The 26,599-nt window shown below is 59.6% G+C and overlaps 2 protein-coding genes across 4 annotated transcripts; one reads left to right on the top strand and one right to left on the bottom strand.

Moving 5' to 3' along the window:
- The first annotated feature begins 4,285 nt into the window (after positions 1 to 4,285).
- On the top strand, positions 4,286 to 12,812 carry RELA (RELA proto-oncogene, NF-kB subunit). Its single transcript, XM_042957655.1, has 11 exons — positions 4,286 to 4,391; positions 5,034 to 5,060; positions 5,163 to 5,314; positions 5,464 to 5,612; positions 6,274 to 6,365; positions 6,724 to 6,855; positions 7,692 to 7,796; positions 8,014 to 8,226; positions 10,403 to 10,483; positions 10,573 to 10,647; positions 11,396 to 12,812. Exons 1-11 carry the CDS (start codon positions 4,385 to 4,387, stop codon positions 12,022 to 12,024), a joined length of 1,662 nt encoding a protein of 553 aa, XP_042813589.1. The 5' UTR covers positions 4,286 to 4,384; the 3' UTR covers positions 12,025 to 12,812.
- Positions 12,813 to 14,634: 1,822 nt separating this feature from the next.
- On the bottom strand, positions 14,635 to 26,269 carry SIPA1 (signal-induced proliferation-associated 1). 3 transcript variants are annotated; one of them, XM_042957653.1, is made up of 16 exons: positions 26,188 to 26,269; positions 23,109 to 23,869; positions 22,312 to 22,439; positions 22,050 to 22,226; positions 19,860 to 20,034; positions 19,052 to 19,155; positions 18,637 to 18,794; positions 17,947 to 18,556; positions 17,349 to 17,623; positions 16,204 to 16,431; positions 15,975 to 16,086; positions 15,773 to 15,881; positions 15,573 to 15,674; positions 15,423 to 15,498; positions 15,122 to 15,200; positions 14,635 to 15,027 (listed from the first exon to the last, which is right to left on the bottom strand). In XM_042957653.1, exons 2-16 carry the CDS (start codon positions 23,779 to 23,781, stop codon positions 14,881 to 14,883), a joined length of 3,153 nt encoding a protein of 1,050 aa, XP_042813587.1. In that variant the 5' UTR covers positions 23,782 to 23,869; positions 26,188 to 26,269; the 3' UTR covers positions 14,635 to 14,880. The 3 variants fall into 3 exon arrangements, with proteins under 3 accessions (XP_042813587.1, XP_042813588.1, XP_042813586.1); XM_042957654.1 differs by having other exon boundaries at positions 15,423 to 15,477; XM_042957652.1 differs by having other exon boundaries at positions 15,773 to 16,086.
- Positions 26,270 to 26,599: the final 330 nt, after the last annotated feature.

Raw genomic sequence — 26,599 nt, 5'->3', positions numbered from 1 at the left:
CTCCCTAAAACGGAGCAAAAAAAAAAAAAAACACCCCAGGAAAGTTGATAACTTATGTAAGCTGAAGGATGGGTATGCGGGGGTTAACTATGCCAGTCTCTCTAATACTGAATGTATGTGAAAATGTTCATAATTAAAAGGTTAAAATAATTAAATAAAATCTACTGAGAAAACAACAGCCACAGTCAGTTTTACTGGTGAGTTTTACCAATTGTTCAAGGAAGAAATCATTCCAAACTTAAACAGACTCCTCAAGTGAATAGAACAGGGGAGATTTTTCCTCCAATCTTTCTGAGGCTGGTACAATTTTGATACCAAAATTACACCAAGCCGGGGGCGGGGGGAAGGAAAATGACAGCAACTTCATTTACAAATATAGTTGCAAAACCCCCTCCTCATTTATCAGTGAATCAAGTCAACAATGTAACGCACTGATGACCAAGCTAGTTTTATCCCAAGAACACAGGACTGTTTCCTATCAGGAAGTCCACATCATACTCTACATTAACAGATAAAGGAGAAAAATCATCTGCTCTTCGCTATAGATGTGGAAAAACATTTGAAAAAAAATCAGGGTGCCTGGATGGCTCAGTCAGTTAAGCATCTGACTTTTTTTTTTTAATTTTTTTTTTCAACATTTTTAATTTATTTTTGGGACAGAGAGAGACAGAGCATGAACGGGGGAGGGGCAGAGAGAGAGGGAGACACAGAATCGGAAACAGGCTCCAGGCTCCGAGCCATCAGCCCAGAGCCTGACGCGGGGCTCAAACTCACGGACTGCGAGATCGTGACCTGGCTGAAGTCGGACGCTTAACCGACTGCGCCACCCAGGCGCCCCAAGCATCTGACTCTTGATTTCGGCTCAGGTCATGATCTCGTGGCTCTGGGTTCAAGCCCGGCATTGGGCTCTGTGCTGACAGCGCGGAGCCTGCTCTGAATTCTCTCTCTGTGCCTCCCCTACTCTCTCTCTCTTTCAAAATAAATAAACAAAAACTTTTAAAAAGAAAAAAAATCAACACCTACTTACCATACACTTTCTTAGTAAACTAGAACGAGAAAGGAGCTACCTTAACCTGATAATGGATGTGTACCCCAAATTATATATAACCTAAGGACAAATACTACAAAAATATATTATATTTTCAATAACTCCACGCATTATTGGTGGCAGTTGGTGTTATTCTGAGAATGTTTTGTGTACAATGTGAAATACATCAAATGAGTAATTGGTCGATGTCATTGAGAACAGAGGTATTTATTTATTTACTCCTTTATTTATTTATTGTGATAAAATATACATCGTATAAAGTTTACCATTTTAACTATTTTAAGTGTACAGTTCCATGGCATTAAGTATACTTCTATTGTTTTGCAACCATCACCACCATCCATCTCCAGAATCTTTCCACCACCCCCAGTATAAATTCTGTACCCATTAAACACTGACTCCCCATTCCTTCCTTTCCCCAGCCACTGGTAACCATTATTCTATTTTCTGTCTCTATGAATTTGACAATTCTATATATAAGTAGAATCATACAACTTGGGGAGGGGGGAGGAGCAGAGAGAGAGGGAGAGAGAGAATCCCAAACAAGTTCTGTGCTGTCAGCACAGAGCCGGACACGGGGCTCAAACCTATAAACCATGAGATCATGATCTGAGCCAAAATCGAGACTCGGTTGTTTAACCAACTGAGCCACCCAGGTGAGCCCCCCGCCTCCACTATGCTTTCTTCTAAGAGCTTTATGGTTTGCCTCTTTAAGTCTTCAATCTATTTTAAGTTAATTTTTGTATATAGAGTAAGGTAAGGGTCCGACTTCATTTATTGAAGGTGAAATTCCAGTTTTCCCCTCACCATTTGGTAAAAAGACTGTCCTTTCCTCATTGAATAGTCTTAGCACTCTTACCAAAAATCATTCAACCACATATGTGAGAGTTTGTTTTTCTATTTGTTTGTTTTCTATCTATTCCATTTCATCAATCTATGTCTGTACCACATGGGCTTGATTAGTATTCTTTTGTAGTAAGTTTTGAAATCAAGAAGTCTTACTCTTCCAACTTTGTTCTTCTTTTTCAAGATTGTTTTGGCTATTCAGGGTCCCTTGAGACTGCATATGAACTTAAGGATGAATTGTTCTATTTCTGTAAAAAGAGAAATGAGATTGTTTTCTAACACTGGAGAAATATGTAAGATGATTGAGGGTAAGTTAAAACCCTGTAGTCCTAAATTTAAAAAGGAGATATCAATATGAACTCCTAATACATTTTATATTATATATATATATATATAGCCTAACTGTTCATTGAAAAGATCTACAATGACTAACCCAGTACAGTAAGGGATCAGTAAGGGATCAGTAAGTACCCCTAGCACTCAGGCTGTGGTCTCTAAATACCATTTCCCACTAGGAGGAATGAGGACTCTTCAGAAACCTTCCCAATTCCAGATCTTAGACACTAGAATTGCGGAACTGTGTCAAAAGGAGTGAAGAACAAAATTGAAAATTTTTCCACTGGCCAAAGATGGAACAATTTAAACTTCAATAAGGAAAACAATAGATCAAATATTAATAGATCAAAATGCATCAAATATGTTTAAATCCATGCATTAAGAGCTTTTTTAAGACTGGCTATCTTTAAAAACAATTTTTTTTTAAGTTTATTTATCTATTTTGAGAGAGAGCACAAGCTTGAGCAAGGGAGGAGTAGAGAGAGAGAGGAAAAGAGAATCCCAAGCAGCCTCCTCGCTGTCAGCACAGAGCCCTACACAGGGCCCAACCCCATGAACCCCTGAGATCATGACCTGGGCTGAAATCAAAAGTGGGAGGTTTAACCAACTGCGCCACCCAGGTGTCCCAATATATGTGAATTTTAAAAAGAGGATCATGCAAGGATCAATGATTGTGTATCATTAACCAAAGATTTTAAGTAATCACTTCTGTCGACCTGAATGCCTCCTTCTCAAAAGTGAGCTGACTCTTCAAATCGGGGCCCAAAACAGGAGAAACTGAAATGAGTGGGAGGGGTGGTTAACTGTTTTCACTTTTCTCTTCCTGTTTTTTCAGAGCCTGGGAAAGCAAGTCAGAATTTCCAATCTTTTCCAATTCCCACATGATTCCCTAATTTAGAACGAGTTCAGTCTTTCTCCATCTGGGGAAGAATCTACCGCCTGCCTTGGAGCATCTTCGTTTGGGGAAAAAGCCCGGGGGGGGGGGGGGTACTCCAGCCTCCTCCCTCACCCCACAAAGAGGCCTTGAGCTTGGCCTTGGGGACTATACCTCCGCGGAGAGGTCACAGGAGGGTTAATTAGTGGAATTGCTTTAGCAGATGGTTGGACCCTAGCAGTAGGCCCTGGGGAGATGGGCGGGGGAGGGGGGTGCAGGACTTTGCGGGTTTAGGTGGCCCCAGGGGTCTGGGACCTTCCAAGACACAGGCATCAGGCTATAAAGACGAAGCTCCTCGGAAGATTTACCCTTGGGCGCCTCCAGCCCTACCATCGCCCCTGGGGGCGGGGGGCGGGGGGGGGGCGCTGGGGGCCTGGGACCTGGGGCTGACAATGTGAATGAACCATAAGCGCATATGAACCTTAAACCTACTAGCCCTCGGTCCGCCCTCGCCGGCGGGAGCAGATGCGGCGCAGTGTCCTGGTCGCCCCTTGCGTTCTGCAGGCTCCGTGAAGCCCACGGTCCAAGCACTGCCAGGTGGAGAGGTCCGGAAGTTCCCCTTTGCCCCTGCTTTGTTAGATTGGGGTGAATGGCTAATTAAAAAGTGCTTCTGCCGCGACACCACCAAGAGGCACCTTTGGCGATTAGGAAACTTTGCGGAGGTCAGCCACCTGGCCTTTGCGGGCGAAGCAGGCCCGGGCCTTTCCCCGCGCAGGGCGGGCGGCCGCAGCCCAGCAGCCCTGGCTGGGCTCCAGACCCGGCCCGGGTGACATCACCCAACTCCTCCGATCAGCGGGAGGGGGCCCCGAAATCCCCTAAAAACATTGTGAGTAATCGCTGGGCCCGCCCTCCAGGCGGGGCCTGGACCCGGGAGGCAGCCCAGCAGCCCCGCCAGCCTCGAGAGTGGCGTCGGGACGAGCAGCCTCTTGGTTCCCGGAGCGGCGCGCTCTGGTTCCCAGACTCCAGCGGCGGCGGCGGAGGCGGCGGCGCGCGCGGCCTCTCAGACTTGAGCGCGGCGCGCGCCTGGCCCCGCGCGGGTGGCGGCGGCCGCGGCGGCGGCGACGGCGGCCGAGCGGTGCAGCGCGCAGGCGCGGCCGGATTCCCGGCAGTGACGCGGCGGCGGGCGCGCGCGGCGCATTTCCGCCTCTGGCGAATGGCTTGGCTGTAGCGCGCGCTGCGGGTCCAGCTGCGACCCCGGCCCCGCCCCCGGGACCCTGGCCATGGACGGTGAGGGCACCCTCTGACCCCGCGGGGTGGCCGCGTCGGGGTCTCCGGGACGGCGACGGGAGCCCCCCGCGCCGCCTTCCGCCCCTTCCTGCGCCGACGGGCGCTGCGCAGGGAGCGGCCGGCCGGATGGTGGCGCGGGGCGGGGCGGGCATGGAGGGGTCTGACTCAGTTTCCCCTTTAGGTGGCGGAGACTTGACTCAGTATCCTCTGGCGGGGGGGGGGGGGGGGGAGGGGGGAGGGGTGGCTGTGAGCTCTGACTCAGTTTCACCCCGGGGCCGTGGGGGCAGTTCCGACTTGGTTTCCTTGTCAGGGGAGAGACTGTGTCTGACCCGGTTTCCTCTCAGGATGAGGTGTGGGAAGTGCCCTCCCTTAGTTTTCCCTATGGAAGTAGGAAAGGCCCCGACTCCATTTCCCTCCGTAAAGAGAGGACGCTATACCCAGGGTTCCCTCGCGAAGCAGGTGCTTCTGCCTTCTTTACCCCTTCTCCTTAGTTTCACCCGCAGGTCCCAGGGAACAGGCCTTGACAAAGTCTCCTTCGGAGGGAGGGAGCCTGGCTCCATCTCCTCTCCGTGGGGAAGCAGGCCCTCCCTGGTAAGGATGGGAAGTGGGCTTGTGCTGACCCTCGTCTCCCTCCCCTTTCAGACCTGTTTCCCCTCATCTTCCCGACTGGTAAGTGGACCAGCCTTTCCCAGTGACTGGGGAGGAGCTCCCCAGGGTTAGGGGCAAGGAGGGCAGCCGCCTGACCTGGGCTGGTCCGTGTCCCCGCCGCAGAGCCGGCCCAGGCCTCTGGCCCTTATGTGGAGATCATCGAGCAGCCCAAGCAGCGGGGCATGCGCTTCCGCTACAAGTGCGAGGGTCGCTCCGCGGGCAGTATCCCCGGCGAGAGGAGCACGGATACCACCAAGACCCACCCCACCATCAAGGTCAGCATGGCTGTTAGCGGTGGGGTGGGGGGCACAGAGAGGGTCTGCGGGAAGGAACTGTGGTAGGCTTGCTTCCGGGCCCCGGTGCAGTGTCTGGGAGTTGGGTCTGGAATTCCTGAGTTTCTCGATGTTCTCTGTACTTTGAACAGATCAATGGCTACACCGGGCCAGGGACAGTTCGCATCTCATTGGTCACCAAGGACCCCCCTCATCGGCCTCACCCCCATGAGCTGGTGGGAAAAGACTGCCGGGATGGCTTCTATGAGGCTGAGCTCTGCCCAGACCGCTGCATCCACAGGTGAGCTCCTGACCAGCAGGGCATGGGGGTGGGGGGACAAGAGGCAAGGCAGTTGTGTAGCTGTTACTGTCTTACTCCATCTGGACAAGGGGCCAAATGCCTCACTCCCAGCTCTGCAAGCAGATTCCCTTGGTCTTGGAGTTACCTGTTGGCGCGTCTCCACTGTCAAGTAGATAAGGGCTCTGTGGGCTAGGGCTGGATCCCCAGTCACCTCAACACCTGAGATAACTTCACAGATGAAAATAAAACGGTGTTAGGTTGGAAGAATAATCTCCTGGTGGAGGGGAGGGAGGGAGGAGAGCCAGGAGGTCAGGAAAGGCCTCTCACTTAAGGCTTGAGTAGTGAGAAAGAGCAAAGAAGCATGGAAGGAACATTCCAAGCAGAGTGAACACATGCGAAGGCCTCAAAGTGGGGCTGAGTTTGGCGTGTTTGGAGAACAGACAAGAAGCCGCTATGGCTGAGGGCAGGGAGCCAGCAGGGACCGTGGCTAGGGCCGGGTCGCAGGGCACAGGTGCTTTTCAGCCAAAGTAAGGAGTGGGGTTTCTTTGCAGCACAGGAGGAAGCCATTCGAGGGGGTAAAGCACAGAGGTGATCTCGTGCGTGGGGGGAGGGGGGCAGCCTGGGCAGAGACCGTGGGACTGATGCCTGGTGGGGGACTCAGCTTCCAGAACCTGGGGATCCAGTGTGTAAAGAAGCGGGACCTGGAGCAGGCCATCAGTCAACGTATCCAGACCAACAACAATCCCTTCCAAGGTGAGGGGGCGAAAGCCTGGGCCTGCTTGAAGCACCCCTACCCTCTGTCGCCCCTCTGAAGCCACCTTCCCTGCACCTCATTGGCCAACAGTCATAGCGCAGACGGAATCTTGCTGCCCATTCAGTACACACTCCCATTTTACCATTGGGGAAACTGGGAGCCAGTGAGGGGACATGACATCCAGGGTCCCATGAGGGTCATACAGGTCAGTGATGGGTCTAGAACCTTGTCTCTGTCCTGCTTTAGGACTCCTACTGTTTGACACACCCTCAACTAACCCTCCTGGCCCAGAGCTCCCTGCCCCCCCTCATTCCCTGCCATGCCTCCCAATCTCCTGACCATGTGCTTTTGTGGCAGTTCCCATAGAAGAACAGCGTGGGGACTACGACCTGAATGCGGTGCGGCTCTGCTTCCAGGTGACAGTGCGGGACCCGGCAGGCAGGCCCCTCCGCTTGCCACCTGTCCTCTCGCATCCCATCTTTGACAACCGTGAGTGGCCGGGGTAGCCGTGGAAAGGAGAGGGGGATGGGCCTGTGAGGAGGAAGGGGGTTGGCTGGGTATGGCCTGCGAGAGGAGCTCTCGCTTGGTTCAGGCATCTTGTGGATTTGTCACCTCTTCTGTGTCCAGCTCTGTGCTGGCTGGGGGGACAGGGCAAAGAAGACCCGGAGCTGCCTGTGAGGTGTCGCTTCTAGGCTGGCAGGGAGTCGATGCGAGACAGGCATTTCCACTACATGATGGGAGGATAGTGTGCCCGGAACGGTACTAACGACTCCGGGAAATGAACTCCCAGGAACAAGAAGATGTTACCAGAGTGGTAATTCAATGATGAAATCTCATAGGAAGTTCACAGATGATTTGGGCCAATGTTGATCAGTTGCAGCCTTTAATCAAGTAATCAGCAGGATGAATGGGACTAAAAGGGCTCTGGAGCCCCAAGGACAGAAAACCAGGATGAAGTGGAGGTCAGGAGGGAAGGGTCTGTTACCAAGCAAACTGGGTCTTGAAGGGTGCTTGGGTCTGATGGAAAAAGAGGATATGTGACCAGATTGGTTCCCCCAGACTATAAGCTCCACGAGGGCAGAGATGATTAAGTTTTGTCGTGTTTTCCGTGCGTGGAACAGTGCTGGGCACATAGTAGATAAACAGTTGCTGAATACGTTGGGCTGAGGGGTCCTGGGAACGGGGCAGCCTTGGCTGCGGAGGTGTGGTCCGCAAGCTGTGAACAGCCTTGACTCTGGGATGGACAGGGATGTTGCACCCCCTGCAGGCCAGCCCCGGAGACCTGCGACGGTTCAGGGCTTCCCTCCTTATTCCCACGCCCTCAGGTGCCCCCAACACCGCCGAGCTCAAGATCTGCCGAGTGAACCGAAACTCAGGGAGCTGCCTCGGGGGGGATGAGATCTTCCTGCTGTGTGACAAGGTGCAGAAAGGTACACACCAGGAAGAGGGCTGGACTCTGGAACAGGAGGTGAGGGGCAATGCTGAGCGGAGATGGTGTCAGGAGACTGGCTTTAAACACTCCCCCTAATGCCTCGGGGGCAGCAGAGTGATGTATCTCGGGAAACAAGTCTCAGCGATTGTGGGGGGGCGGGCGGCGAGCCGTATGAGTCGAGCACGGTGACCCACATTGCTCCCCGTCTCCCGCAGAGGACATTGAAGTGTATTTCACGGGACCCGGCTGGGAGGCCCGAGGCTCCTTTTCTCAAGCTGACGTACACCGACAAGTGGCCATTGTGTTCCGGACACCTCCCTATGCCGACCCCAGCCTGCAGGCCCCCGTGCGTGTCTCCATGCAGCTGCGGCGGCCTTCAGATCGGGAGCTCAGCGAGCCCATGGAATTTCAGTACTTGCCAGACACAGGTACACAGCTGGGGAGGGAAGCAGCAGGACTGTCGTCTCCAGCCAGCAGACGTGAGGCTAGGGCTAGACGTCTGGGGCTGTAGTAGTGGGTCAAGAACTAGAGTCGGGGCAGGGATTTATACAGGAATCAGATTCTCTTTCTTGTCTCAGTTAGTAGTAAGGATCCCTGAGATTGACTGAGTCCTTATATGTTTGCTCCTATTCCAAGCGGATCAGTGAATTACCTGATTTTGTTCCCTCGTGAGCTTTTTGAGGTAGAAGATGGCATCTGAGTTGCCTGAGGTCACGTAGATAGTGGCAGAGTTAGTATTTAAACTCAGGCCATCTGGCTCTAGGGTCCTGTTGCCAGGCGATGTGTCTCGTCCCTCCCACGTAGCCATGATTTGGTCAAAGCTTTTGGGCATCTGACCACATTAGGAACAGCCAGAATGATCTTCGATCCAAAGCCCGTCGTCGAGCCTGAGAGTGTTTTCTGTCCCAGGAGCAGTCTAATAGCGTTTGGAAAGCAACCCCCGAAACAGCCATCGGTTCATTCCACAAATAGTTACTGACAACCACGTGGTGTCAGGGCCCGTGCCAGGTATTGTGAACACAAAGACGAATGAGATGTGTTCCCTGCTCTCCAGAAGCTCAGTCTCATGAGAAAGACAAACAAGCAGGACAGATTCTTAAGTGACAGAAAAACCTGTGAAACAGAGGGAGCTGCGTGCAAAGAGCTGGAGATGGCTGCATGGGGCAGGAGTGTTTTAAGGCGGAGAAGGCCCCAGAAGCACATTCTCCGGGTAGGCGGACAGACACCTGGAGGCGCAAGGGCATTGGAGGGTGCCCATCGCATTTGGGGGCAGCCTTGTGGGAGCTGTCGGCGGGCACTGAACAGGTGCTGGCAGGAGGGCCTCGAGTGTCAGACTCAAGGCATTCATCCAAGATCTCATCCTAAAGACAGTGGGGAGCCACCAAAGGTTTAAGAAGGAAGGGACACGCGTGGATCTGGAAGCTCACTCCGGCAGGAATGTATAGAGGATCCGAGAGGGAGAGACTCCAGGCAGGGAGGCTCTTGCGGAAGATGCCGTAGTCCGGTCCAGGAGAAGACGTGGTGTGAACCTTGCAGAGCCAACGGCAGAGGAAGACAGTCTCCTCCAGCGCTGTCTCCCTTGGGTGCCCTCCGCCCCCAGGCCCTCCTGTCCGACACACACTAAGCTCAGTCCCTCCTCGGGACCTGTGCTCCAGCTGTTGCCTCTGCTTGGAATGCTTGGATCTCCACATGATGGGCCCACACTGGTGTTTCCACGGCCGCCTCTAAGCTCGACTCCCCAACCTCACTTCCGGTTCTGTTACATCAGCCTGTGTCTCTTCCTCAGAGCTCCTGTCACTTGTATGTGGTTGTGTCCCCGTCCCCCCGTCATGAGGATGTCCACTTTGGGGGGAGCAGGAGCCTTTGTCTGCTTACAGCCATACCCCCGGTGGCTAGGATGGAGCCTGCGCATGGTGGGTGTTGGTCAACGCGTGTCGTGTTAGTGGACGGTGGAGAGTGAGAGAAAGGAAGATGCTGAGGATGATTCCAAGGTTTCTGGTTGGGGTGACAGGGCAGACAGGTGGTGAGGGGCCACTGGAGAAGGAAGGACCAGGTTTGTGAGGTGAGATGATGAGGCTGGCTTCGGACTGACGGTGTTGAGTACTTTGGAGTCATCCATATGCTCCGATACTTAGCAAGGCAGTCCTGGAGGCTCCAGACTGAACTAGCAAACCATCAGAGGTAAGAATACAAGTCCTCGTTGGTCTTTAGCAAGCCTATTATGCTGCCCCAGAGTGCAAAGATCATGGCCAGGCCCGGATCAAGGCTGGAGGTGAGCTAGGACGTGGGCAACGCAGGTAAGAGAAAAAGCTGGAGACGGCTTCACGAGGGCTCCTGTCCCCTCAGAGCATGACCCCTACTTGGAGGCACCCACGTGGCCTTTGAGGGGGGTGGTCAGATTCAGTGACCAAGGCCTCCTCAGAAAGCTGTGGGACTCTCAGAATTGCGTGTCAGTGTCATGAGGCCCTTCTCACTGGCAGGCAATGTTTGGAGAAAGGGTCTTACGGAAAGGTGGTCTCGTCATCTTCCTCCTGCGGGTCCTCTGAAGGCTCTGGGGATCCAGCTGAGAAGAGCAAGACCCACTTCTCCCCATTACTTTTCTAGATGATCGTCACCGGATTGAGGAGAAACGCAAAAGGACATACGAGACCTTCAAGAGCATCATGAAAAAGAGTCCTTTCAATGGTGAGAGGGGCAGTGCAGAGAATTAGAAGGTGGTGGATAGGGGAGGGGAGACCCTGGGGGCTAGGAACTGACCCAGCCTTGCCCCACAGGACCCACCGACCCCCGGCCTCCACCCCGGCGCATCGCTGTGCCTTCCCGAAGCTCAGCTGCCGTCCCCAAGCCAGGTAAGGATTTCCTGTTGCCCCACCGGAACTGTGGGCTCAACTCTATTCAGCCTGTGGCTCTGGGCCGGAGGGGGTCAGCTTTACCAGCGGGTGTCTGAAGCTTACTGTCTGTGGGGCTCACAGGGCTTAAGGTCTCGTTACCCACATCAGAGTCATTTGGGGGGGTAGTGAAGATGCCCATTCCCCGGGCCCATCACTGACCTGTGCAATCCAGAGGCTCTGGAAGCGTGGCCCAGGAACCAGCTCATGAATTAATGCACGTTGTGGTCTGAGAACCACTATGTCAGCTAAACCCCATACTGGATGCTGCAGGAGACCGTTCAAAGATGCAGTCTTCGCCCTCAGCTCTCAGTTGAATTAGGGAAGCAAAAGCTCCTCCAGCAGAATGGGCGTGCTGGTACGTAGCTCACAAAAGAGCGACCAAGTGCCCTGCTTCAGGCTTTGACTCGCCGGGCGCTCACTGGGCTCATGGTCTGCGGCTTGGGTTTTACCAGCTGATCTCTGACAGCATCCCTTCCTCTAAAAGGCTGGGAGAGCTTTGCGGGCTGGAGGGCTCCACAGGAGGACGTGGGGATGGAACCGAACAGGTCAGACTGAGGAAGAAGGAGTGAGGGTGCTAGCCATGACCTCCTAGGGAGGGACCTCCTCCTAGGGACTGATCCTAAGCACTACTGACAGGGGCTGGGGCACAGGTGACAGGGTGGGTCTCTGCAGCCTTGTCTGACCCGACTCTGTCTCTCTCTCCCAGCTCCCCAGCCCTATCCCTTTACGCCATCCCTCAGCACCATCAACTTCGAGGAGTTCTCCCCCATGGTCTTCTCTTCCGGGCAGATCCCAAGCCAGACCCCTGCCTTGGCACCAGCCCCTGCCCCAATCCTGGCCCCGGCCCCTGCCTCTGTCCCCGCCCCTGCCCCGGTCCCCGCCCCCGCCCCCGCCCCGGCCCCCGCCCCCATCTTAGCCCCAGGCCTTGCTCAGGCTGTGGTCCCGCCTGCTCCCAAGACCACCCAGGCTGGGGAAGGGACGCTGACGGAGGCCCTGCTGCAGCTGCAGTTTGACGCTGATGAAGACCTGGGGGCCCTGCTTGGCAGCAGCGCCGACCCGGCAGTGTTCACAGACCTGGCATCCGTCGACAACTCTGAGTTTCAGCAGCTGCTGAGCCAGGGTGTATCTGTGGCCCCCCACCCAGCTGAGCCCATGCTGATGGAATACCCTGAGGCAATAACTCGCCTGGTGACGGGATCCCAGAGGCCCCCTGACCCAGCTCCCGCTCCCCTGGGGGCCTCGGGGCTTCCCAACGGCCTCCTCTCGGGGGATGAAGACTTCTCTTCCATTGCCGACATGGACTTCTCAGCCCTTCTGAGTCAGATCAGCTCCTAAGGGGGTGACACTTACCCTGCCTGGGGTACTGGGTTGCAGGGGATTGAAGCCCTCCCAAAGCAAGCACTTACGGATTCGGGGAGGGGGGTGTGCTCCAACTGCCCCCAACTTCTTTCGGTGATGTCTTCCGGGGGGTGCATTTTACTCTTTTACTGGCAGTGTCTATCTCTCTCTCTTTTTGGAGGTGCTTAAGCAGAAGCATTAACTTCTCTGGAAAGCGGGGAGCAGGGAGGACTCAAACTCTTCCCCTATCCTGGTGTTCCGCTCCCTTCTCTTTACAGGGAATTCTGGGGGCCCCCATCCCTACCTTCCAGCTTCTAATACTCTCCTAGAGAGAGGGACAGGCTGGAGCTATGGCCTTTGAGGCCACAAAGCCTTATCACCAAGTGTCTTCACATGATGGATTCATTCACATCTTGTGCCAAAATAATGCCTGTTACCAGCCCCTCTGTGGTGCTGGCACGTTGTCCTTGAACTGACACCAGCATTCGAGGGCCTGGCCTTCTGGCCCTGCAGAGGTCTCTGCCAGCTCTCCTTGCTCAGCTGTGGCTGTAAGGGAAGCGGTGGGACAACACTGGCCCTGTCCGGGATCCCGGGAGGTTCGGTCTGAGACCTCTCTGTTCCCCCTTTCCTCAAGTGCCTTAATAAGTAGGGCTAGTTGTTTGGAGAGTAGGGGGGAGGGCAGGCTGGCAGCTCTCCAATCAAGAGGCTCAGTTTTTACTGAAGAAATCAAAGCAGTTGGACTCTTGCTCTTTCTATTCTGAACTAATAAATTTGTTGCCAAGCTGGCCAGAGATTCCCCTTCTTTCAGCAAACAGCACGCTCTTTGCTGGTCGTGTCAGGCTGGACATTAGCGATACAGAGTTGGATGAATAGTTACACTGTCATCTAGAAGCCTGCGGTCCGAGGATGTCCTTGGAATGAAATGCCCGTGGATGAAAGCAAGCAGCTAATAGGGGCGGTGTCCCAGCACAGGGAGAGCTCAGCAGGGCCCAGTGGCTGTGGGGATGGAGTAGTTTCAGGAAGAGCTTCACAGAGGCCATAGGGGCAATCGGCTTCAGGGCTTTGATCAGAGGAGGGTCAGTCTTGCAAAGGGTCTAGCCAGCGTTGGAAGGTGAGCGGGGTAAAAGAGACAATGTTGGAAAAGTTGGATGGGGCCAGGCTATAAAAAACATGAAGGACGCTGGACCGAGAGGTTTGGATTTCATCTCTTGGGTGGTTGAGGGAGAGTTCGCATCTGTTGGGGAAGGGAGGTGCCAGGTAAAGGTCTATGCTTTGACATCCTGTTCTGCGAGGACCAAAGAAATCTTAAACCCGCGGCCCCGAGAGCCTAAACAAAAGCCGGGCCACAGCCCAGAGGCCTGGAGCTGGACGTACTTCCGGCTTGACCCGACGCAGGCGCAGTAAGGCAGTGTTCGCGAAGGCTCTGCCCGCAAGACCCCGCCTTCTCAAGTGCGCACGCGCACAGGCGGCATTCCGCGAGGGGCGGCCCTGTAATGCGCTTCGGGGAAATCGCAGTCCTGAGTCGGATGGCATCTAAGTTCCGTGCTCTGCACGGCTGCGGGAGGGTGAAGGTAGAGGTATGCGGGTTACCGGTGGCGCTTGCTGCAAAAACTAGCGTGTACCCTGGGAACGACAGTAGGCCCTGGCTGCAGACTCCGGTGGTGGACTGCCTGCCGGCGAGGAAGACGCCAGACAGCGGCGAAGTGCCGGGCTATCGGAAAGCGTCTGGAGAGCCAAGCTTGCGTTCCAGCCTCTAGCCCAGCGGGCGGAGCCAGGGGTGGGGCCCGAAGCGGGGTGGGCCACTCAGGGACCAGGCCAAGCTGCGCGTCCGCGTAAGGGGCGGAACCCGAGTGTGGTCGCCAGGTCAGGACCCCTGCGAACCCGCGACCCGATCGCCCAGAGAGGCCGCGCTCGGTGGAACCCCGGCCCCAGAGGCGGGGCCCGGGCGAGCCCGAGGAGGGAGGTGAGAAGGCTCCTGACCGGAGGAAGCGGACGGCGTAGCTGCGTACGGTGGCCCCAGCCTGAGGCCCGAGGGGAACGAACCGAGTGAGCCCTGGTGCCCCTACCCGGGCCACGCCTCTCCCTTGGCCTTCCCAGTGTCTTGCAGTCACCTGCCAGGGGTCGAGGGAGCTCCAGTCTCGGGGGCTCGGTGACTACAGAGAGGAGAGGTGGGGCCTTCCCTGGAGGGCAGGGCCTGGAAAAGGACTTTCCATCGGAGCATAATCAGCCTCTCTCCTTGACCCCTAAACTCCTCCCCCACGCCTGCAGGCCCACCTCTGTCCCTCTGCCCCTGGTCTCACTCCCTCAGGTTTGGTTCCAGGGCAAGGGCCTGGCTGGGCCTGGCTCCCAGATAAAGCCGAGTAAGTGTGGGGCGTGGCCATCTGCTTCCCAACAGAACAAATAAATGTTTGTGGGAGAGAAACCAAGGGGTGGCCTAGCCTCAGAGAACCCCCTCAGCGAGTGCCGACCTGGGCCTGAGCCAACGTCCCCAAGGCCTGTCCTTCTAACTGGTCCTGGGAACTTGGCAGGAGCCTCTGGGGTCAAAACCGATTTGCGCCCTACTCCCCCCCCCCCCCATCGTGTCATGAACACCCGCACAGACACAAATAGTAGTGGCTTCTTTACTCCCCAAAGTCCCCTCTTCTCCACAGAATATTTACAAACAGGGACGGGGGGTAGGGGCAACTTCACCACCAAATAATGGACTGGGGAGTGGGGGCAGTGCTAAGACGCGCCTCTGCGCGCAGGGAGAGTTCCTGAGGAGGGCCCCGGGCCCGTTGTGACCCAGGTACCCGGAAGGACCTGAGCAGTTCCAGGCAGGTCCACAGCCAGGCTGAGGCTGGCCCAGACGGCTCAGTCCAGGTCGGCAGGAGGTGAGCCCAGCTGCTTGGAGGCCAGGAGCAGGCGCGTGGCTGCGCTCTCCGATTCGGCCTGCAGCCTCCGGTTGTTGTGGCGCAGGCTCCGCACCTCCTCCTCCAGGGCCGCCTTGTCTGCCTTCTCCTGGGACCGGTGGGAGGCAGGTGTCAGAGCAGCGGCTCCTTTCCCAGGGCGGCCCTGTAATTCCCCGCCGACCCCCGATCCGCCCCGCGGTCACCTTCTGCAGATCTTCCTGCAGCTTCCTGAGCATGGACTCCAGGCGAGAGACCTTCTCCGACAGGTTCCCAGGTTCTGGCCTGAGGACGTGGGGGACAGGTTCGTGGGACCAGGGTAGGTGTCAGCACCTCCGGCGGCCTCCCAGCCCGCTTAAATGAGACGGGCCCAACCCCTGTGTTCGCAGACTTCTGTGGGTGTGAGCGCGGAGCCCCGCCCGGGACAACGCTTAACTCTAGCGGACGGGCACGTATGGAGGCCACACAGGTACAGCGAAGGGGCTAGATCCGCAGGGGGAGGCTTACTCAGCATCAGACTTCGGAGTTCCCTCGGCATCCCCGCTCTCTGGGATGGGCTGTCCTGTGGGGACAGAGGGACCATCTGGGCAGGAGGATAAAGGGAGAAAGATCCCCGCCCCATCCTGGCTCCTACCCCCGGCGCCCTGGTGGCCTCACCCTCCCGGGACAGTGACTCCAGGATGGTGTTGCAGGTGGAGGCGATCTCTGAGATGGACTGCCACTCGTCCTCCAGGGTCTCGCTGCCCGCCTCTGACATGACTGTGGGCACAGGGAGGTGGGCTCAGCCCAGGGAGAGCCCAAGCCAGCCCCTCTTCTGCCCGCCCCCACCCATGACCCACACCTTGGTCCAGACTCACTTTTGCTGATGGAGTTCCTCAGAGACAAGGTTCGTGGCAGGAAGGAGGCCCTCAGCTCTGGGGCCGGGTCGCCCCTGTCCTCACAACCACTGGGGCTGCCTGGCCCATCCTGAGGGGTGTTAATGGGTACGGATGCAGTGACGTCCACCCTCCCTACTGTGCCCACCACCGCCCTTTGGGCTCGAGTCTTGTTTTTGCTCACCCGGGTGGGTGGGGTCTCCCGGCCAGCACCGGGTGCTGACGGCTTGGCCGTGGCGGCCAGGAGGAGGTCCGGGGTGGTGTTAGGAAGGACCGGGGCCTCGTCTGACAGGGAGCTGGGGAGAGCAGAGACAGTTCAGCGAGAGAAGCTGCACCCCAGGGCCCCTGCTCTCACAGACTGCGGCCGTCCAACTTCACTGGGCTGGACGAGAGGGAGGGCCGAGAGGGAGCACCTGCGGGGTGACGGTGACGGCGAGTCCTGGCTGTGCAGGAACTCGGTCCTCTCTTCAGCCAGATCCCCAGGCCCCGTGGCGCTGCCACCCTCCAGCAGGCACGCTTGTAGCAACTGCTGCGTGGTGGGCTGCAGGGTCGCCGCCCCGGGGGCCTCATCCTGCACGGGCTCTGGGGCCCCCCGCCGGCTGGGCTCCTGCAGAGACAGCGTGTACAGCTCCGAAAAGCTCCTGGCGGGAGAACGGGGCGGCGTCAGGCAGGAACACCCTGTCCCCGGTGTCCCGCATCTCCAGCCCCACTCCCGGCTGTGCCCGAGGCTCATTTCCAGGAGGAGAGCTCTCCAAACACCCTAACGACAACGAAAACTGTTTGCCTGACTGCTGGCCATTTTTTCCAGACCCAGCGCTGCCCCTGTGTATCCTGGGCAAATCACTCTGAACACCCGTTTCTCCATCTGCGAAATGGGTACACTGTACCAATTCACAGCCCGCTGTGAGGATTTAAGTAATGACACAAGTAAATCACCCGGGGTAGAGATCTAAAACCTCCTGCCTGGGAGCCAAATCCAGCCTGCGCCTTTTTTTTTTTTTTTTTTTTTTTCCTGTTTTAGCAGATGTGCCTGTTTTCCTACTCCTGTGAGCCAAGAATGGTTTTTACATTTTTAAATAGTTGGCAGAAATCAAAAGAACATTTCATGACACATGAAAATCAATAAAATTCAAATTTCAGTGTCCACAAATAAAGGTTTAGTGGAACAAAGAAAACGAATTCATTCATGTGTCCTCTATGGATGCTTTTGTGCTACAGCACCGTTGAGTAGCTGTAGCCGAGGCCAGGTGGCCCAGAAAACCTAAATATTTACTGTCTGGCCCTTTGGGGGAAAAGTTTGCATATCCTGGCTTAAGCCGGTAAGTGGCCGGTTGCATGTATGCGTCTGTGGATGATACTTTTAAAAAGACGGGGCTGCTGTTGGATCTTGGCTTCACTCTGCACCTGCGACTCAGAGAGATTAAGAAACGTGGGATTCTCTGGAGGGGAGCCCTCCCCACGGGTATTCTTGGGAGAATGCTAATGGCGACACGGGAGGCACAGGCTCCGCGGTGGCCAGCTGCCAGGTCCTCCCACCTCCCCGCATCCAGGCCCTGACCTGCGGGGCCGGCCGCTCTCGTCGGGGGGCAGGACGGTGACGCAGACCTTGGGCGCCGAGCGCAGCAGCTGGGCAGCGGCCTCCGGGCCCAGCCTGGGCAGCGGCTGGCCGCACACGCGCAGCAGGCGCGCCCCTGGCCTCAGCCCCGTTGTCTCCGCGAACGTGAAGCGCTCCACGTGCGTGATGAATCCCTCGGCGTCCACCTCGAAGCCCAGGCGGCCTTGGCCTTCGCGGGGCAGCGCCAGCTCGAGGGTCTCGCAGCCTCGGCTCACCAGCTGGGGCGGGGCGGGGCGTGAGCAGGGCGGGCACTGCGCCAGCTCCAGTCCAGGTCCCAGACCGCCTACCCCGCACCCCCGCACCCCTACACCCCGGCAGATGAGGGCCTGAGGCTCAGAGACCGGAAGTCACCTGCCCGACGACCTCCCCGCTCCCCCCCCCGCCCCCGTTCCAGCTCTGCAAAGCGCCAGGGCAGGGTTTGCCCCCGACCCCCAATTTCCCCTTTCGCGGGAGAGGCGGCAGAGCGAGGGGTTCCACAGCCCGCTCCGCCCCCGAGGTGGGGAGGGACCCGGCGGCGAGTTGCCTTACTCCCGGGCCTCACCTGCAGACGCGCCACCACCTCGCCTACGGCATGGCCGGGGGGCCCGTCGAACCGCAGCGTGATCGCCTCCCCGCGGCCGTGGTACAGGTCGAGCCGCTGCTCGGAGAAGGTCCAGGCCAGCACGTCGCGACAGGCGCAGTTGAAGACCACGCGGCCGTCGCGCGGCGCCACCAGCACCAGCGTCTCAGCGGAGATGCCCAGCAGGCAGGGCACCTCGGCGTCGTCGGGACCACGGGCCTCGGCCCCCGCGGCGCCCCGCGCTCCGGGCGCCGCGCGCACGGCCCACACCAGCGCCCCCGCCGCCTGCAGCTCGGAGCCCGGGCCCCGAGGGGGCGCCTTTCGCCTCCCGCCCAGGGAGGGCAGGCCAAAGCGCGAGGCCGAGTCCAGCGACGTAGTGGTCACCTCGTTGGTGGCCAAGTCCTGCAGGTACTGCTGACGCGTGCGCGTGGCCATGGCGTGGAACTGGCGTGCGTGGCCTGCTGCCTGCTCGCCATTGAGCGCCTTGGCCAGCAGGAAGGCGCGGAAGTCGGCGTTGGCCGGGAAGGGGCCTCCGCCCTGGGGCAGAGACGGCCCAAAGGCAGGGGTGTCCTGGGTGCGGCTCACGGCCACCCTGAGGGGAGGGAGGCGGTAGTTAGGGGCCACCGGGAGGGCCCGTGGCGGTGGCAGAACCGGGACCACCCCGGCACCCACCTGTAGGAGGTGTGTGGCGTGCAGGGTGCATGAGCCCGCACCACCAGGAAGACGTGCTGGAAGTGCGAGCGGATGGTGGCGGGGCAGAAGGGCTTGCTGCCGGGTTCCTGGAACACGATGGTCACGATGTCGTTGCCAATGTGGCGCTTCCGAAGGAGCTGGGAGTTAGATGGCAGGAGATGTAACCCGGACCTGTCTGCCCAAGTCCCTCCTAATTCTGGCAGGGCGGAGGCTGGGCATCAGGGGCTCCCCCACCTGCCCCTGGGGAAGGTCTGGGGTGATTGTCTTTGGGGAGGGTTGTTTAGGCCTCGAGAGATCTCAGGTCAAGGTGCGAATGCCACCGCCCACGTGACCCCCCTCCATGGTTCCCCAGAAGCCCGTGGCCATCCCCCAGCCCCGTCATAGCTCTTCACACCTGCTGCTGGTTATTGGGGGTGTAAGGCAGCATCGTGGACACGTGGAACATGATCTCGTGGTCCTGGTACGTGGTATACAGGGAGTGTGTGCCTGTGGAATCCGCTGTGGCCAGGGGTTCGGGGACACGGGGGGAGAGCAAGAGGGATCGGCTCGAACTTGGCATCCCTGCTTGCGGTCTCGAGCTCCTGTGCCCCCCAGCCAGCAGGCGGACCACCCCTCATGCCACCAGGTCACGAAGTCGTGGCTTCACCCGTGGCCGCTCCCTGCCCCTTCCCCCACAGGCTCCAGCCTCCAGCCTAGTCTCGGCGTGGGCGTGCGGAGATAGAACGAGGACCTCAGTGAGGAGTGGCCTGCTCTGAGGGGGGGGCGGAGGTGGATGTCCCAGGAGAGGACAGATTTGGCCCAGGCACCCGTGGAGCAGCTGAGAGGGGAAGGAGGCCAGAGGTGCTCCGCAAGCGGCCGTGGGGCCCTTCTAACCCGGGAGGCAGGGGCATTCCCGAGGAAGCAGGGCTGGGGGAATATGTGTGTTTGACGGAGGGAGCGGTGCCTGCCAGCCCGCGTGGCTCCAGCTCAGGCAGTAGGGCATCAGGGCCTTGGGGGACCATCCTAGTCCTTCCTTGCAGCCCGTGGCTTGCCTGGCCAGTGTGGCCCCTGACCCACGTCCTCAACCTGCCCAAAGAACTCTTCGACCCGGGCCTCAGACCCAGGACACTACAGGGGGAGTGGTGACAAGCCAGGGGGCTCTCACCAAGGCCGTCTGCCCCTCAGCACCGGTCCGCCCCCACTCCCAGCCCCCCGGGCCTCACTTTTGGTGTCCAGCTGGGCCCTGTAGCTCTCAAAGCCTTTGAGCCGCACCACGTCGCCCAGCAGGGTGAGGAACTGCGTGAAGGCCGGTCCTGCCTCCTGGTTGTTGTACATCTCCTCCTCCGAGCCCTGGCCGGCGCGGCAGTACAGGATGCCCACCTTGCGCTGGAAGCTCAGCTGCGGGGCAGCACAGGCAGAGGGCCCAGGCCTCAGTCTCTCGGGCCCTGCGCCCACCGGGTCTTGGGCAATGGGCTGGGGGCTGGGCTGTCTCTGCCAGCGGCCCTGAGCACCTCCCTCGCTAAGCCACCTCTGTGTTTCTGCCTGTAAGTGGGCTTGGTCTGTCCTGCCCCCTCCCCCCACCCCACCCAGTGCTCAGGAGGGTAGAGGAAGTCACAGGTGGGAAGGGACCAGGAGGGGGGTGGTTCTCATGTGACCACAGAAGAGGTGATTCGTGGAAAGGACCCGGCCCACGGTGCGCTCGCTCCATCTCTGTGAACGTTCACATTGTCATCCTCCTTATCTCAAGGCTAGCCTGTCCTCCCCTCCCTCGAATCCCAGGCATCCCCAGCCCAGCCTCTGGAGGCCTTGAGCCCTGCACCCCCTCCGCTCACGCTGCTCCCGGCTCCTTTCCATCCGGGGTTAACCGTGCACAGCTCAAGGTGCTCTGGCCCCTCGGGCTCCAGCCTCCTTTCTTCACGAGAAGCTTGTCTACACTCAGTCCCCACTTCAATTTCATCACTCCTGACTCCCGTAGCCCCGCTTCCTCCCCAGCTCCAAATCCCTGCGGCTCCTTCAGCCCATGGGCGTGCCTTACCCTGGCACGCTGTCTCCATGGTGGGCGCCTGGGACAACTGGAACTTCACTTTACCTGAAACCCTAACGACCCCACTGTCTCCGGCCTGGGCCTCTTCTCCGCCCACGGTCTCTGCCCTCGGTGACGGTCGCAACCGTCTCCACGGGAAGAGACTCCAGTCTCTGCCTCCAGCTCAGACCTTTCTTCTGAGCTCCAGACCCGTTTCTCCGGCTGCCCAAGTGTCCTTCCCCCCACTTGGCACCTCACCCCCCTCACTGTGCCGCTCCCATCCCACCCACCTACCCCTGGACTGTCATCTCCTCTTCACCTCTGCCATCATCACCATCAGGTCTGGCTTGGATGACTACAACAGCCTCTGGCCTGGCCTCCCTGCCCCTCCAGTCTGGCCTCCACACTGCCACCTGAAGGCTGCTCTACCTTTCATGCCTTCCATGGCTCCCCAGTGCCCCCAGGACCAAATACAAGCCTTCCCCATCCCCCTTCCCCCCAAGTGCTACTCCTGCCACACAGAACTGCCTATAGGGCCCCAGTGTGACCTGCCCTCAGTCACTAAGCCTTCACACAAGTTGTTTCTTCTGTCTAGAAGACACCTGTTCTTCCTGAGCCAAGCCCTTACATTTCCACCATGATACTAAACCCCAAGCCAAGGAAGGGCTGTCAAGACTACCCTTGGCGCCCCACGGAGCCTTCAATATTCCTCTTTCACCGCTCCACGATTAACTGTGGGTCTCTCTCTCTCTCCCCGCTGGCTGTGAGCTACTACTCCAGGACAGCACCTGGTCTGGACATGTCCCCACGTGTCCAGTCCGGGGCCCAGCCTCAAGTTGTGAGAAAATGTTTGTCGAATGGCTGACAGACCGAATGACACAGAGGAGGAGAATCGGAGCCAGTGGGCAGCTTTCAGCACAGGGCCGGGAAGGACTTCCACTGGCTTGATCTGACCCACAGAGGAACAGGCAGCCCCAGGAAGGAGTGAGCACCCCACACTGAGAGGAGACTAAGCAGCACCTTGCAGGGCAAACTGACAGGGAAGGAGAGGGACTTGCAGGAAGGGGAGCAAGTGTTTCTCAACTGAAATGTACATGGCAATTAACTTGCGATCTTCTGAAAGTACAGGCTCTGATGCGGCAGGACAGGCAGGGCCCAAAAGTCTGCGTTTCTAACAAGCTCCCAGATGGTGTGGATGCTGCTGGTCTACGGGTTATACTTTGAGAGGCAAGGCTCTGGATGACCTGTGCTGCCCCCTCTGAAAAGCCAGCTCTCTTGGGGTCACCGTCCAGCCCAGGATCAGGGTCAGGGCTAGGTGGCCGGGAGCTGAGCAGACTGGGTTCAGACCAGGTCTAGCTGTAGGGGCTGCGCGGGGACACCGGCCACTCACCACTTGCTCGTCCAGTGTGAGCAGCGTGCGGGGCACCTTCGGTGAGGCTGAGCCCAAGCGCAGGCAGGTTGGGCTCAGCCGCGGCGCCACGTGCTCCAGAAGCTTCCTCGGGGACAGACCCCGCGGGGGCCCCGGCGGCAGCGCATCCTCCGAGATGGTGCCGCGGAGGGTCCGGAGCTGAGGAGGGGACATAGGGGCGCTCAGGATCCACACAGGCTTTCGAGGAGGCAAAGCGCGCTCGGGTCCCATGACCTCGGCCCACCTGTGTGGTCCGCACGATGACGCGGTAGCTGTGCAGAGTGCCTCCTCCGCTGCCTTCCTTCTCCTCCCGCCGCAGGCTCACTGCCACCGGGCCCAGCACCTCGTCCAGTCCGAAGAAGTTCTGGTGTTCTGGAGGGGGGTGCGGGGGAGGGCCGGTCGGTGGATGACCGGCCCCACACCCCCCCAGGGGTCCCACCCCCGCTCGACCACGCCCATCACTAAATCCACCCCCCCCCCCCCCACGCCCCATCCCCTCACCTAGCAGGGACCCTAGACTAAGGCCCACTCCCTCCGCAGCCCCGCCCCTGTTCTACCAGGCCAAATCCCTATCCGTGTTTGGCCCTCTGCCCCGCCCCCTGGGCGGCTCGGCACACCTCACACCTGCCCCAGACCCAGGGGGCCAATGCCCGCTGGCTTCCAGGCCTAGATCCTGCCGGGGCCCCGCCAGCCACATCCTCCCGTCTTCTGCTGCAGGACGTCTGGGGCCCTCCCTTCTGGGAACTGACGAGAACGAGGTTCCCAGGTGCAGAGGTTTTCACACCTCACTCTTCACCTCACAGAAGTGTTGATAGAAATTCTCTCCCCAGCCCGGAGGGGTAGGAGGGGTAGGCTGAATCGATGCAGGCAGAAGGCCTCAGGGAGGTGGTTAAAGCTAGGCCCTGCAGGGCAGTCTTGGCCCCAGAGGCAGACCCTGACCCTTCACGCAGCTGGCCGGAAACTTGACAGGGAAATGACAACTCCTGAGCCCTACCGTGTGCTGGTCAGGTGACAGGGCCTGCTGCCCAGCCCTCCCCTTACCTTTGCCGTAGAAGTACTTGCGGTAGTAGCCAGCTCCCAGGTCTGCGTGCTCCAGGCTGTAGGCCGAAGTTCGGTTCTGCGGCTCCTCCAGGATGGACACGGCCGCGTTGGGCAGTGCAGGGGGCACGGGTGGGGACGCCGGCCCACCCAGGCCCAGCTCGCCCTCACCCCCGAGCTCACTCACGAAGCCAGGCGCTTCGAGCAGCAGGTCCGAGCTGGCGGACGGGTCCTCAGCGGAGGCCGGAGTCCCAGAGCCAGCCTCTGCGTGGCCGCCCGTCCCCCGCGGCCTCGGAACCCAGTCAAAGAGCAGACTCTGCACGTCATAGTGGGCGAACCAGTGGGGCTCAGGCACCGGCGGGAAGGCGGGCTCCGGCTCCTCGGCCGGGAGCCCCAGCAGTGCCAGGGGGTCAGTGAAGAGCCGGGTAGGGGTCGCGGCGGGGCGGCTGGCCTCCTCGTGGCTGTGGGCCCGGGCGCGAGGGCTGGCCGGTGTGGGGGGCCGGGCCTCGCCGGCATCGCTGCCGCTGCGCAGGAGCGGGCCCCGGGCTGGTCTTGGCTCGAAGGTGTGCGGTGTCAGCGGGGGCCGGGCCGGCTGGCGCAGCTTCCGAGCGAAGAGGTCATCGGTGGGCGCAGGGGCCGGGCCCCGCCGAGGGCTCCCCACGCCACCGGCCCACATGGGCGTGATGTGGGCCTGGCTCTCCGGGGGCCGGGTCGCATTGGCAGGCACGGGTGGTTGGTGCCCGGGCGGCAGGCCAGTTCCTGCCCTGAGGGAGGAGGGGGCTGTTCAGTGGGGCCTGGGGAGAAAACAGGAACCCGGGGCCCCCAGCCTGGCCCTCCACCACGCGGGTTGGCTTCCGGCCCCCCTCCGCGACCATCAAAGCCTCTTCCGCTTTCCTGGCCACTTCCTCGTCTGCCCTAGGCTGAGGTTTCCAGCCCCCTCCTCCAGCTAAGTGAGGGGCAGGGCCAGGGGCCGGGCTGTCTGGGCCTTGGCCCCGAGGGTCTTGGAGTCCGGGCAGCCCTGGGGCGGTCAGTTCCTACGGCACACACCGTGGCTCTGGCCTGGGCCCAGAATGAGGGTCCCCACCAAGTCCCGGCCCAGCTAGACAGACGATTCGTCTTCACTGGGACGGGAAACCCATGGGGCCACTGATGTCTGGGTCTTACCCACTTGACAAAGGGAGGACGTCCTGTCCCCAGAGACTTTCCTCCCTGCCCCTCCCACTTCCTTCAGGGTCCCGCAGGAGCCGAGCGCCCAGAAGCTGGGTCTCAATGCCCGGGCCCTCATGGCCTCAATACCTCAAGGACACAGAGGTTCCCGGGGGGCACTGGGAGGGCAACAGAAACGACAAGAGTACTTCCTTCAGTACAGGAAGTGGCCCCAACTCTGAGCCCAGCCCCCTGCCCAGCACCATATCCTGAGGAAGGTGCTGGGGTCACACCAGCTCAGTCATGGGACCCATCCCCCTGGCCCGAAGGACAGGCCCAGGCTCACTCTCTGCAGCCTACTGTGGCCATGCCTGGGGGCAGGGGAAGGAGTCACACTGACGGAACCCCTTTGCTGGAACTGGGACCCACGGGGCAGCTGCCTACCTGGCCTCACTGATGCTGACAGGGAGGTCTGAACCCCGTGTGACAGATGGTCAAACAGATCCAGAGAAAGGGATGCTCTTGCCTGAAGTAATTCCATGTTACAGCAAGGGTTTGAACCCGGCTCTGTCAATCTCCAGGGCCTAGACAGCGCAGTACCTGCCCACTCCCGTCCCTGTGTGTGTAGGTGTGGGGTGAGCGGGGGGTGTTGGGCTGAGGCTCGAGGTCTCACGGGATGTAAGACTGAGATACCCAAGGTCCCAGGGACCTGCTAAATGCGGAAACGTGTCGAGGCCAGGGGCAGGTGCCAAGGGTAGTGTGAGAAGGTGAGGGAAGCCACCCCAGGTGAACTCAGGTTGGTGTGGGCAAGCAGGACAGGGATGTGGGACCCTCCACTAGGAACACAGGCGACTGCCGGTAGGGCTTTGGGCATCCTCCGGTGACACTGTGTGTGGCCGGGGTGGGGGCCAGGGCTCCGTCCACCCCTCAGCTTAAGCTCTAAGACAAAGCAAGGGTTGGCCACCACGCTCGGGGTGCCTCCTCCCTTAGTTTCTCCTAGGACAACCTCTGACCTCACCCCTGAGCCTCTGTTCCCTCATCCCTAAAATGGGGTTAACCTTCTGCCCTTTCCCAACACCACTGGGAGCCTGAAAGGAGGTTGAAGAGTGTGAGGCTGACCATGTGTGGTGATGATGCAGGCCCTGGTCTTGGGCCTGGGTTGTGAAGTGTGTGTTGGAGTGGGAGGGGACACGAGAGAGGGGAGCCGTGTAAGCCCCTGCTCCGCGTGGGCTGAGCTCTGTGTACGTGTCTGTGCACAGCCCGTGGGGTGCCTCTCGCTCTGGCCCAGTGCTGGGCTCTAGCCTTGCCTTGGGGGGTGTTCTTGGGCTCTGCCCCCCACCCGGCAGCTTCACACAGGGTCCATTGAGGCCGGGACATTCCTCGCAGCCTGTGTCACTTGGGGGGAGGGGGCCGGCCCCGCCCCCACAGATCCGGAAGGCCTGGCTGCCCCAGGAGGAGGCCCTGGACGCCTCCCAGCACATCTGGAGGTCACGACCCCATTTCTGCTGCCAAGGGGGCGACAGATGTTTCCTCCCAGGCCAGGCCCGAGACTGGGGGACGGTGCGCAAAGGCTGAGGAGGAGGCCGCCCCGAGACAAGGGGAGCCCCAGAACAGGGGGAGCCCCTCGCACAGCCGGCAGCAGGGGCAGTCGCCAGCGCCGCCCAGAGGAGTCGGGGGCCGCCGCATCCAGTCGCCGGCACACTGGACGGGCCGGGCCATCACGCAGAGCAGAGTGGGGGCCGCCGGCCGGAGGCAGGGGACTGGACGTACTGATTCGGGACTGGAGCTGGAGCCCGGACGGAGGTTGGGAGGGTGCAGGCGGCGAACGCGCCGAGGACCCCCCTTCCACACACACACCACCCAGGCCCACGCCAAGCCACCTTTTCCCCTGTCTGGCCCGACCTCGGTGCTTCCACTCCCCCGCTCCCGCCGGTACCTCTAGGGCTCCCGCCTGGTGGCCGCCTCCCGCGCTGAGGTTCCGCTGCCTCTCCCGTTAGCGCTAGGGCGCTGGCTCCGCCTGGGGGCGGGGCCGTGCCGGGGGGCGGGGCCGCCGCGGAGCGGGCGGGGCCGGCCTGGGAGCAGCCTGGGCCGGCGGGAAGCACCGCGGGCGGGGACTGGCCAGGCGTCGGCAAGGCGGGCGCGCAGTCCGAGCGCTGTGGGGCCTCCAGCCTCCGCCGAGAAACGCTGAAGTGTACCTGCCGTCCAGACCAACTCCGAGGGCTACAGCAGGATTCCTGGAGCGTTTAGCAACCCCCTCCCTTCCCACCCATCCACCCCACGCAGCAGGTGCCCAGAAACTGAGTATTCATGAGCACTTACTAAGCACTGAACCCTACTCTCCACGCGCT

This window comes from Panthera tigris, chromosome D1 (assembly GCF_018350195.1).
Source record: "Panthera tigris isolate Pti1 chromosome D1, P.tigris_Pti1_mat1.1, whole genome shotgun sequence".
Taxonomy (NCBI): domain Eukaryota; kingdom Metazoa; phylum Chordata; class Mammalia; order Carnivora; family Felidae; genus Panthera; species Panthera tigris.
The sequence above is the reverse complement of the archived record's forward strand: the minus strand, read 5'-3'. Positions and strand labels throughout refer to the sequence as shown.